The sequence below is a fragment of the Rhopilema esculentum genome, chromosome 20, assembly GCF_057945365.1.
Source record: "Rhopilema esculentum isolate cy_ngs chromosome 20, ASM5794536v1, whole genome shotgun sequence".
Taxonomy (NCBI): domain Eukaryota; kingdom Metazoa; phylum Cnidaria; class Scyphozoa; order Rhizostomeae; family Rhizostomatidae; genus Rhopilema; species Rhopilema esculentum.
In genome coordinates this window covers 2,616,496-2,628,850 of record NC_142834.1, presented here as the reverse complement: position 1 = coordinate 2,628,850, position 12,355 = coordinate 2,616,496, and the positions used below count along the sequence as shown (strand labels likewise).

Sequence of the window (12,355 nt, the reverse complement as noted above, 5' to 3'; positions counted from 1 at the left end):
CCTGTGCATAACGACTAAACATTTTCAAATTTCAACGTCTTCTGACCACCTTGTAAAATCACTAAGAAAAAATTCATGTCGTACGGTTTAGTAAAAATACCTTGAAATAAGAAGACTCTTTGCAGCATTCCATAAGCAATCGAAGATTTCACCATCATCATTTCTGAATGTTGACATACCGCATTTAGGAAGGTCACCTAAAAGGAACGTTAAAATCAATGAAGAGATAGGCAATCTTTAGACCTTTTTCAAGTGTATTTATTTCGTTATTATTGTATGTAGCAGAACTTTAAAATCAACTGAACGTAACTACATATGATCAAGATCGTAACTACATATGATCAACAACCCAAGAGCTAAAATGGTTCCCTGTACATGGCTTTAACTGCATGTAAACTATTTTTATTTGAAAAACTGGCAGCAAGGGGAAACTAAATGTAAAAAAATGGTTGATTGTGACCTTGATTGGAGTGAGTCAAAATCAAATTGGAACAGTGTTTTTAACATTTCACATTTTTGTGAGGCTTGATCGATATGGGAGCTGAGGAAAGTAAAGGTACTCCATTTTGGAAAGAAGAGGGCATTTTTTAAGAAAAATGTTAAACTATTTGAGAAAAAGAGTACATTGTTGACTTGAACTGTCGAGGAAATAACTACAAAGTTTTTAGGCCAATATATAATTATCCCTTTTGGTATTTAATTGATAATAAAATGAATTTATCGATTTAAAGAATTACAAATTATTTAAAGAGGAAGGACAAGAATGAATAAATGGTCAACATACCGTTAAGATCTGCAGATGTAAGTTTCAAAGGAGCTGAGCCTCTGTTTGCCATTGAAGAAAAAATCCTTACCATTTGCACAGCAGACCATTGTCGAAAGTAAGATGGCAGATGAGTCGAGAGACAGCATGCCGATAAAGATTCGATCAATTCGAGAACTGTCGTCTTTTTACTACAACTGTTAAGTGATCCGGAAATTTCTATGAAGCAAGGAGAATTATAAAATTTCAAGGCAAAGACGACAAACTACAATCCTTGCCAAAATTGTTGGAACACTTGTGCAAAGCTGAAGCTTTTTTTGAAAAATCACCTGAGGGCTTGAGGGCAAGACGCTAGGGGGCTTGAGGTAACTGGACATTTCTTCAAAAAAAAGCTAAAAACTTTAGACAATTTTAACTAAAACATTTTATTGGTTTAAAAATTTTGAAAGGATTTTCTAGTGGATTTTGATAGGTAAAAGGTTCACATGAAAGCAATAAAATGCAAATTATTAAAAATAACCTTCGCAACTGAACAATTCGACAAGCGACTGAATGAACTTGACTTCATTTCCTCTTCCGCTTGAAAGCTCTTTTTCTTCATCTGTAGTTTCGTTATTAGAAACTTTCTTCTTTGTGGCATTTCTTGAATCTGCAATTGGGTTAGGGTTAAAGAATGAAATACTTAGGTATCTTTGCTAGCTTGAAAATAACACTTATCTTAGCAAATGGACTAATCTTTAAGAGGATTTTAGAAAAAGCAAGCGCCCGGATAAGATATTCTTCAAAAATTGTTCTGAATAGAAGTTGGATCATAGATTTTTTACTGGTGTAGTCTGGCCTACAACATTCTAATATTAATCAATTTTGTGGCCTTAAAAAGAGAATGGAGTGGCGTTGGAAAAAGCTTTTTAGAAAACTCAAAACCAGCCATGCCTTGACTATATGCTTTGGTGTTTGCAATCTTTAGGCCGATTTCAGATCTCAGAAAAATGCCTAAACTATCTTGTACTATAGAAAGTGATTGATTTTTATTTTGCGAATTTTCTTGGTTAAACAGAAGAATAAATTGAGTATTTACCTTTGGCTTCTCGTAGCAAAACATCACTGCAATACCGTGCAACATTGTTCATCGATCTTTCATTTTGACATATAAACACTTTGATAATGACCGACAAAACTTTGCAGCCTGAATCACTTCCATCCCGACCACTTTCAGCTAGGCCATCAGATCTAGTGCGCTCATCAGTTGATATGTTTTGATACATCAATAAAAAGTCTATAAATGCCTGTACTTCATTTAGACCTAGCTCTGCCAAGGCGACACTAATTTCGTTGAAGCTTAATATCCTTACCAGGGCATCGAGAACTGAAAACACAATACTTCTTGAAACAAGGACCCTGCTGGCTTTAGTTATCCGCTCTAGGGCATACAAGCGACCTTTCTGTTGCTTGATGCTGTTTGCTTGAACTCCTAACGGTTTTCTAAAGGACAGTGGAGTTGTGCTTTCATTTGAATCGTTCCCAAGGAGGCTAGAATAGTTTGTTTCAACCGACATTTGCCCAAGAGGATCTTGGCTAGGGAATTCAACAACGGGAGGCGTGTATTTGCAGTCAGTTAGGCCAATCGCAGAAAGTTGACTGTTGGAATCAGAGGCGGATTCTTGGATGCAAAAAGAGACACGCTTTGTTTGTGGAGTAGGTGTTGTGCATGATGGCCCTATTAAGAGAAGCAAATTCTGCATAAAACTTTCAATAAGATTACCATATTCTGTAATAATTTCCTGCTATCATCTTCTACAACACAAAAATTTAAGTTCATAAGCCCAGCACTTCTAATGTAACGGTCTAGTATCACGTGACACAAGAGCACTCCTGTCACCAGGTTTTTAGGCTTTCAATGAGTTTCAACATCTATATTTCTAATTATTCTTAAACAAACTTAATGGAAATCCATAATACTTAAATCTTCTTAAATATCTACAGAATATTCAAGAATACTTTTTGTAGACGTCTTTACTATCTGGTTTGAATGACTTTATTAATCCGCACCACTATTATTACTTGAAATAACAAAGTCTGATTGCATTTTACCATTTCAATTTCTAAGTAATATTACTTTATGACATTAAATCATTTGACCATTTAGACACATCATATCATACTTTATGATATCACGCCTCAACAAGTCAAGTCAAGTCAAGTCAAGTCAAGTCAAGTCAAGTCAAGTCAAGTCAAGTCAAGTCAAGTCAAGTCAAGTGAGGTCAGATGAGGTCAGGTTAGGTCAAGTCAAGTGAGGTCAGGTCAGGTCAGGTCAGGTCAAGTCATGTTAGGTCATGTTAGGTCAAGTCAAGTCATATCATGTCTCTGTCTCAAAAATATCTATCATTTCCCTGTAAAACCCTCATTTACTTCAACTTAGGCAGCCTTCCCACTTTCCTGGGTTAAAAAAAAACCGGGTTAAAAGTTATCCGTTTTTAAAATGAGTCAATGGAAACGGCATTATTCTTCGACCCACTTTTAATCCATGTTTGATCGTTCCCACTAAGCCGGATTAAAATGTATCCAGGGCGAAATATTCGAAAACGTACGCAGAGTTGTAAAAGAAATCAGTATTTGAATCAATAATCCTTCAATTTCCATCGTTTTAGGCCAACGGAAGCAACATCGACATCGAGGATTTTGTTTATTGATTTTTGGCGCCATCTCAATTCTTAAACGTTGATGTTGTTGCAAGTGGGTCAGAAGTTATCCGGGTTTCGGCGTTTCCATTAACTCGCAGGTGGGTCAAAAGATACCCGATTAAAAATTGACCCACTCTGAGACCCGTTTTCAAACTTTACCATTTTTCAAGTGGGTTAGTGGGAACGCGACGCAGAAGCGGATAACTTTCAACCCGTTTTTGTTTTAACCCTGGCTAGTGGAAAGGCTGCCTTAATCTAGTAATATTGATAAATATTATCAGCGTAGAAAATTTTCCAAATAAAATAAAAAAAAATTAATAAACCATCAAACATCTTACCCTCATCTTCAGTTATTTCAACTCCAAGCAAATCTGGCGCGTCCGCAACTGTCCGCAAATCGAATGGATGACTAAAATTGGTGAAAATACAAAAAAATTATTCCTTTTTTCCTCAAGCCGTTTTTGATTGCAAATTGTGAATGCACGAATATTGTGGGTATCGACTAAACCATGCTTTCAGTTTTTCAAACCTCAAATCTCTTTGTTTGAATAATGTTTTTCTTACATCTGGCATACCAGTTTAAAATTAAATACTTACTATAAATTTCTTATCTTAAAAACAAGTTTAGATCTCCTCTCAAAATTTGGAAAAATAGTTTTAAGGAGAGATTATAAAATATACCTTTTTATCAAAATCATTAAGTTTTATCTGAAGGGCTAAAAACTAATGCTCCTTTTAGTAATATCATCATAGCGAAGACAAAATCAACTAAATGTTGCTTGGGAAATATTATCTAAATGTCAGACAAAATCCGCTCAAGAAAGCACGCAAAAAAATACCCTGGGTACCAGAGCCGCGAAAATTTTACGGCAGCAAAAAATATTAAATTTTTGCGACTCTGGTACCCAGGGTAGCAAAATAAGGGCGAAAATTACAAAAAGGCCAGCTTAAAAAGAAGTATACTATGAATGGAATGAAATAGCTCTCTTATAAGAATACAGTCACTGGAAATCTTGGAAAAAAGACGGGCATATTCAAAGGCTAGTTCTCACGACACGCATTGTTTTGATGCACAGATAAGGTACGTAAAATGTCATTCAAGAAAGAAGCGTTTTAATGAGAAATTAGTTTTTACCTCTGAGGGAAGGCTGCAAAATACTCTCTCTCTTTATGCTGATCCATGTACATTTTACGACAATTTATACACAACAGGTAATAAGGACTGCCCGTGCCACAGGTCCCACCAAACCAACCATCAACATATTGCCCATTGCTACGGTAACCATGACGACTGTTGCTAGTGCCACAGCCAGGATGCTGCGCACGCATGTGGTTATTAAATGATTTAACAGTTCTTTGGCAAATTTCACAAGAAACAACAGCATTTGACGAGGATGGCCTAGCTGGTTCGTTTAATACCATCAATGGATCATCAACTCTTGGCTAAAAGTGTTAAAAACAATTTTGAAGGAACTATATTCAGTCAGTCAACCGTTCTGAGTTAACAATAGGTATTTAATGTTCTTTAAGTAAAGCACCTTTCTTACACGAATAAAGGACCCATTTTAACCATTATATTTCAAGGATTCCCCTCTTTGGATTCAAGCAAATTGAAATTGCAAATTGATGTCACTTTCAAATTAGAACTCAACATGAGTGGGAATATGGTCAAAAGTGTAACTGAAACATCAAAAGAATGGCGATATAGAAAAATATTATGCCAGAATACAATTGAAAATGGAGTTCGGTTTCAATTTTTCGAAATTTTCAAGCAGGAAACAGGGTTCAAATGTATGGGAGGTGATGATGCTAATCTGAAAAATTGGTATTTGCAAGCAATTAAACAAATTATGATTTACATTGGGGTTTTAGAAAAGATGCGAAGGTTCAAGAAGGGCAAGGCTACAGTAATATGAAGCGATGTTTAACTGCCTAGGTCCCCAGCTGGATAACAGAGTCCCTACCTCTACAACATATTGTAGCAATGCTACAATGTGTTTGAGCTAATGATAAATATTATTTAAATATTTGTGCAACGATAATATGAGAGATCTAAAAATAAATAGACGTTGAGGACTTAATCATTTGCTAGGGGATGATCCCATCTTATTTCAGCTGCAAAGAGATAGATCGCATTTTGATTGATATACTGCACTCCTATTGGATGATAGGCTTGATCTATATTTAGATCTTTGTGCAAGTTGCAATAGCACACTTCTATTTTCGCACAAACCCTTTAATCTTACCTCTACGAAGAATCGTTCTAATGTGCTAAGATCCCCAGAAATGGCACCAAAATTAGGCGAGCTGTCATCTGTTCCAATGTCGCTATCATCACTATCGGCAGACATGTCCACCGTTTCATAATTATCCACATTGCCGCAGCCATCCTCGTCTTCTTCGCCTATTCTCATTTCAGCCTGCATAACCGTCCTACCCACACTGTCAATCTCTGTGGTACTGCTTGCACCCGTGGCATTTTCTGTGTCATTATCCTAGCAAACGAAAAAGATGTAAGAGTGTTGAATATGATTTCTTCCAAGTAACATTTGCGAAATTCTTAAAACCAGCGCTCTTTAGCTTCTTCACAATGCTACAATGTAAAACACATTGCAACAACATGTACGAAAAAATATAAGATTTTTTAATATGCACGGATGAAATGAGTGTTGTTACTCGGCTACCTCAAGCAGACATTTAGAAGACGATAGCTTACCTCTGTATCAGAAAGAGGGTGCTCCAATAGCCACGTGACAAGACTCATTATGCTTCTTCGTCCATTATTAGCACTGAGCGCCAAGTCAATATGCCTCCTTGTGAACCCCATTTCAATAAGAGGCTCAACCGATGGAAGCGCGTTAGTCGCTCCACTTGTTAATGAGGCTGGGGCATCAAAATCTATACGTCTCCCCCGTCTAAATGCCAATGAAGCCAACGATGGTGCCAAACTGCTACCTTGTTCCCGCGAGCTCCTTGTGGCCGGACCGAATAACGGATCCAGCGTAGCTATCCGGCCACGGGCGAGTCGACGCTGCCTTAGCTCGCCGCTTTCCCGACATTGTTCACGCATTTGTCGTACTGAATATGCAAATGCCTCTCTTTGGTTTGAAAAGTGGGGTTCAGATCCGGAAGCGGTCAATGGCGATGAACCGGGCAAGTCGGTCTCGAATTTTTTGTTTTTTGCATCTGCGTCTGTCGTATTGTCAACTAGAGTGGCGTTTTGGATCACATCTTGAACCAAATCACTTTCACTTTCACAGGTAGAAACATCGACACCTTAAAGAAAATATACTTGTTAAAATAAGTTAGGATGCGAATCACACGGAGGACAAATAAAATCGTCTTTATGCTTGTATTGTATTTGAATTTGTGTTTGTTGCTACCTAGCATCCAAAGATAGTTTTAGGACACTGAGAAGCTTATGCTTATCGAGGAGTGTCCTGGTCCTTCTCTCGATGCGACCACACCTCGTGATTCCTACGCTTGGTATTACAGAGAGCTGGCGACTCTCCTCACTCTGGGTGAAAGTTTAGTCATGCCAAGGAATCGGGCCAAGGACCCTTGGGTCTGTAGTCAGCGCCTCTAACAACTGAGCGATCCTCGCACATATCGAGACTTCTCTGGCAGCCATCTCAGTATCACTAATAATTTCCCTCATGAAACGTTCAAAGATCTTGGAGAAACATTGTTAGCGATTAAAATACAGCGCACCATTACTTAATCAACACCTCAAAATAACAGGCAATGGAGGGGAGAATGCTACTGCTGACGAAACAGCATCAATGCAGATTTTATCAATATGTTGATTTTATCAATTCTACATAAATGTGTGCTTTTTATTGTGAAAATTCGTACAAAATTAACAAACATATTTTAAGCAACATTTTTCAGCAACAAACAAACTCCAAATCGAAATACTGTTTATCATAACATTGAAATAAAATACAGGCAAACAAAGAAATAAAGGGTTAGAATTATAAACACAACCACGATTTCTCACACTTACCGCCATTCCCTTCCTCCACAGACTGCACTGCCTTGCAGTAAAGAACTGATAGGCATCTCTCAAAATCAGTAATTTCAAATTTCGCGTTTATTGGGCTCTTTTCCAGACTGAATTGCAAAAGACTCTTGAAAAGCTTTCGAAATAAATCGGTGTTCAAAACGTACTCTTCTTTATCTTCTTTGTCCGGAGTTCCTCTTTTTCTTGCCTTGTATTTTCTGAGATGATAATGCTTAAAAATCAACTGTCCGAATGTCGCCGATTGAACCAGGGCGAGAACTGATTTAAGTCCGCAAAGCATCAACTGGCTTAGTTCTACGTGATTTAGTTCTTCTTGTGGGCTGACACCAGTCCGTGATTTAGCCAGATATTCAAAACTAATAGACTCGCAGGTTTCTGAGGTCAGTGTAATTGAGGCTTTGAGTAGCTTTAAGAAAAACGGAACAGATTCGCCAAAGCTGAGTTTTGATGATTGCACGGGCAGAAGCACTGAGCTATTGTACAGACTGAAAAAGAACAATAAAAATATGATGAAATGTCATTTAGTCACATGGTAGAATATGGCGCTTCATTCGTATTTACAAAACTATAGACAAATGGTCAGAGAGCTGGACAATACCTAAGAGAAAATGCAATCGAAAGTTATCTAAAAAAAGGTAAAGGAAATATTAATAAAAAAACAAGAATGAATAAATAAAAGCGAGAATATAAGGCTATACTTGAAGTTCTTCATTTTTGAAGTACGCCTGCTCTTAATTCTTTCCGCTACAAATTATGACGTCATGATTCTTTATTCGTTATCAAGCATTGATGTAGCAGATAGGACACAAGCTATCGTTTATATTGTTCATAAAAAACAATGTTTGTGCAAATCTCCTATTTAATGACGTTATCTTGCTGGACCAAATCATTGTACCATGAAAATTTGTTTATGCAGGCATAACCTTGATATGGATTGAAATTTTGTAATTCTTTTAATTAAATTGAATAGTCAGGGTGTGATCCATCCATTACACGGGTAAAAGACGATTCTTTGCATTTTAGTGGATTCAGATATCTAGTTATATCCAAGGGTAGCAATTTAAATAAATGTATTCTCTGGTTTTGCCGACAGCATTTTCTATAACTTGTGCCCTACTGAAAACCCAAGCTGGATGTCTCCAAAGTTTGAGTGCCTGCTAAGGGTTTAAAGAGGGGTATTAAAAAGTTTTCTTTACCTTTAGGTATCAGAATACCCCAGTGACGGTTTTACAGGAGGTCCAGTCGGGCCGCGGCCCTAGGCCCCGCGATAAGGGTAGCCAGAAGGGTCCCCACACCTAAGAAGAAAAATATTGTAAAGAACCCGCAGATACTTTCGGCCCCGGGCCCCACATTCCCTAGAACCGCTGCTGGAGTACCCTTCTCTCCCTAGGTAATGCAATTAGTGAAACAGACCTATTTCGTTTTCCTTCTTCCATCTCTTGCACCCTTAGCAATGAACAGTTTTGGCTGACTCCACCCATCACATATCCTTTGGCACTGTTGTGTCGGCATTGGCACCCAATTCGTAATCCACTATCGAAGTCACCGATAAAGCCAAGCAATGAAAGCGCTCCAGGGGCTTTCTCCTCGATTTGATTGGACAATCGTTTGTCCTAAATGCAAGTTACGGATAAAGTGGCAATGGTGGACGACGGACCTAACTAAATTATGAGCTGTCTTTGATAGAGCAAACAGAAAAAGAGAAAATTGGTCTTGTTTACATCAACAGTTAATACCAATCTCGACAAAATTCATACTGGTCAATGGACTGAGGCATATCAAAAGATAATATGGTACAGAAACAAGATAAAAATTACAGAAATAAAGTCAATGCTTTAGCAATTCGGTTCAGCAAAGGAGATACATGGTCTTCCTTGAAGCAACAGTAAATAATTCCTGACCAAAATTCACACAGGCAAATGGAGTGATACAAAACAAAATCACAACACGGTAAACAAATATTTGCCAAAATCTGTTGAAAAACGCAGAACATTGCTCTTTCTATCTCTCCAAATCACTCAACTCTTAACACCATACACTGCTTCCTAGGCCAAAAACACAAATTACGCATATCACGGTTACTTAATATATAGGCTCGAGTAATTACAGTTGAATGCAACTTATCGACAGATAGCTTAAGCCATCTGTCAATCAATATCAGCCAATCAATGAGCGTGTGAGTGGAATAATGCTCACTGATTGGTCAATTGTCAAAGAGACAATAATAGCAAAGATGGCTCAGATATTTTCGATAGGCTTTTAACCAACCACCACAAGATTCGCCAATATTGATGGAAAAATGTGGCCTACCAAAAAAATAATAAAAACAATTTGAAAACTTTAACTTAAAAAATCTTCTCCCTGTTCTACAAATACTGCAAAATAAAGATTTCATGAGGAACTATAATAGCATACCTGAGGGTGATCCATTGATAGGCCATCAAGTTTCTCGACAATATCTGTGAATGCTTTTTGCATTTCCTCCCTCCAAAGGTCCTGTGCGTACAGGGTTCTCAACAAGCAAATTGTCTGCTCTGCAATGGTGAAAGATGGTGGGGCACAGTAAGGAGTGCCATCATAAACAACATCTTTATTTGAGAAACGCTTCATTTCGCTGATTGTCACCTGAAAAAATCAAAACTGAAAAATAAACGATGAGCAACTCTTCATCGAGAATGTCCATACGTAATTTGGGAGTTAGTGTGGGTATTTGAGCAAGGGAAACAGGAGAGAAGGCAGCATTAGGGAGCCAGAAGCAGAATCTCACATCTTGTTGCAATTTGTCTTGAAAACAGCGAGAAAAAACGCATCTTTGAGGTATTCTTGTTTCTCGTTTCAGAATATCTTGGCAAGCCACCTTCCTCGTTGCAGAAAATCTCACTGAAGCTAAAGTTAAGGTTACGGTAAACGTTTTGAACACGAAAATTGGTTTTTTCTTCCTAAAGGCCAAACGGCTCAAGGAATCTAGATAAACTATGTATCATTCGATGCACAAGGTTATGGCGTATCTAGCCAGATAAACATTATTGGCAAATAATGTTAAATGTTATTTTCCATGCGAATTTACTGGTCAAAAAGTGTACCACCTTCAAAAGCTATTATGTACCCTTGCGTTTGAGGTAACAAAATCTGACTTAGACCAGCAGAAAGTGCAGGTCCTAAGCTACCAAAGTGTGTCTCAGATTTTTTAAATTCCTCCTCTTCTTGAAACTATACCCTGTCAAAAATTGGCAAATAATTGTTCCACCCTCCCGCAGCTGTATTTGGGTATAAAAGACGGACCAGAGAAAATAAAAAAATTTTGAGACACACTTTGTTTGCCCAACGTCTGCCCTGGCCGTGTGCAAATTTTCGAGCCATTCGATTGGTTCCCTGGGTACATAATAGCTTTTTCGTACCTGCATGTAGAGGAATTTCGAGTCCGGAGAAAACGGGATTTTACTGATCGCACTTGCAAGATACACTCGTAAACCACAGTGTAATCCGGGTCAAGTCACTTGAAGATTTAAGATCAATAAGCCTGTTTAAATAAACACGGCCGTACATTGGGTATATGGATGTGCCATGCGATATTGTAAATGAGACATGCGACTACAACCGCAAAGCAACGATAATCGGCTTAAAAGGTCAAGAGATTTTCAGGCCTCAACTAAAAGTTTTGATAAAGAAATTATGGAAACCTTCGTTTACATGGGATTTTTTCCACTTTCAAAATTTCTGTTTGTTTCAAATTTGGTGTCATTGTGTGCCTTGAAAGTTCGGGTACTGGAATGTGAAAAAATCGAAAAAATGATGTTTTCATCCAGCAAACGTTTACCGTAACCTTAACTGATTTGAAGTTCGACTTTCCCCCAAAGCAGGGGCGGACACTTGGTCAAATATTGAGGGTGAGGAAAGCCTATTGTTTTCTTAAGATGACGTCACATTTCCCCGTTGTTTAACAACAAAAGACCGTTGTCTTCAAAAAAATTAAGGGGCTCCTTCGTCTCCCCAGGTGTCCGCCGCTGCTCCAAAGGGACCACTTTTGGAATTCCAATGAGACAGAAATTAGCAATGATAAATTCCTAAGGGAGGCATTTTAAAGGCAAACCAATGGGGACCCCGTCTCGTATGACAATCAAACTTAAAATAAGGCAAGTCCTATTGTATAACTAACGGCAAAAAATGGAGAGAAAAAATTGTACCTGTCCGACTGGGGTGTTGCTGTAGAAGATAACACAGGGGTAGAAGTCAACATATGGTAGATTGTGAAAGGCGACGCGAGGCTCCTATAGAGTAACAAAAATTGGTGAAAAAAGCAATATGTTAAATGGAGAATTTTCAATATTAAAATAAATTAGTTGCAGTGTTGAGAAGAGCAAACCTAACAATTATAAGAATGTTTTCTACTCAATGCCTCCCTGCAGTCCAGGGCGTAAGCACAATCTGTAAGCTGCTTAAATGTATATTACTAAAGGAGAAAATCATGTTCAGAGCGCTGGCTGCTTGCAGGCTGATCAACAGATATAACAAAACTTAAAATGTCGCTAAATTTTGGAATCAAAATGGTGTTAAACTTTGGAATAGCCTAGTTACCGAAGCTAAGCAGGCATTATAACTGACTAGATTCAAAGCTTTGTGCTAAAAATGTTTTGTTTTAGCATCATACTTCAGACTTTTGACTATTGGATATATACATATATTGTTAACGAAATTGTAGATGTTGAGGGAAATAGAAATGAAAATATTGTAAAAGGATATCAAAAATTGGATGGGTGGGGTAAAGCAAAGTAAGAAAGGGTTGGGTAGCGTATTCTGTAATTTTTAAATCCATTGCAACTATTTATCTTATTTTACTTTATGTTAACTTTTCTTTTATTCTATATGCACGACCAGTGATTGAAAATG

At 37.7% G+C, this 12,355-nt stretch overlaps 1 protein-coding gene across 1 annotated transcript in view; it reads right to left on the bottom strand.

Moving 5' to 3' along the window:
- LOC135687105 (putative E3 ubiquitin-protein ligase HERC1) overlaps positions 1-12,355 on the bottom strand; it is a 59,111-nt gene that overhangs the window by 16,486 nt on the left and 30,270 nt on the right. Inside the window, exons 32-43 of the mRNA XM_065203563.2 lie at positions 11,653-11,736; positions 9,884-10,093; positions 8,882-9,081; positions 7,451-7,953; positions 6,161-6,720; positions 5,691-5,939; positions 4,580-4,887; positions 3,783-3,853; positions 1,842-2,480; positions 1,284-1,412; positions 785-982; positions 101-197 (exon numbers count right to left, since the gene is read on the bottom strand). Of these exons, the coding sequence (XP_065059635.2) occupies positions 101-197; positions 785-982; positions 1,284-1,412; positions 1,842-2,480; positions 3,783-3,853; positions 4,580-4,887; positions 5,691-5,939; positions 6,161-6,720; positions 7,451-7,953; positions 8,882-9,081; positions 9,884-10,093; positions 11,653-11,736 (3,248 nt within the window). The remainder of the gene's footprint in view (positions 1-100; positions 198-784; positions 983-1,283; positions 1,413-1,841; positions 2,481-3,782; positions 3,854-4,579; positions 4,888-5,690; positions 5,940-6,160; positions 6,721-7,450; positions 7,954-8,881; positions 9,082-9,883; positions 10,094-11,652; positions 11,737-12,355) is intronic.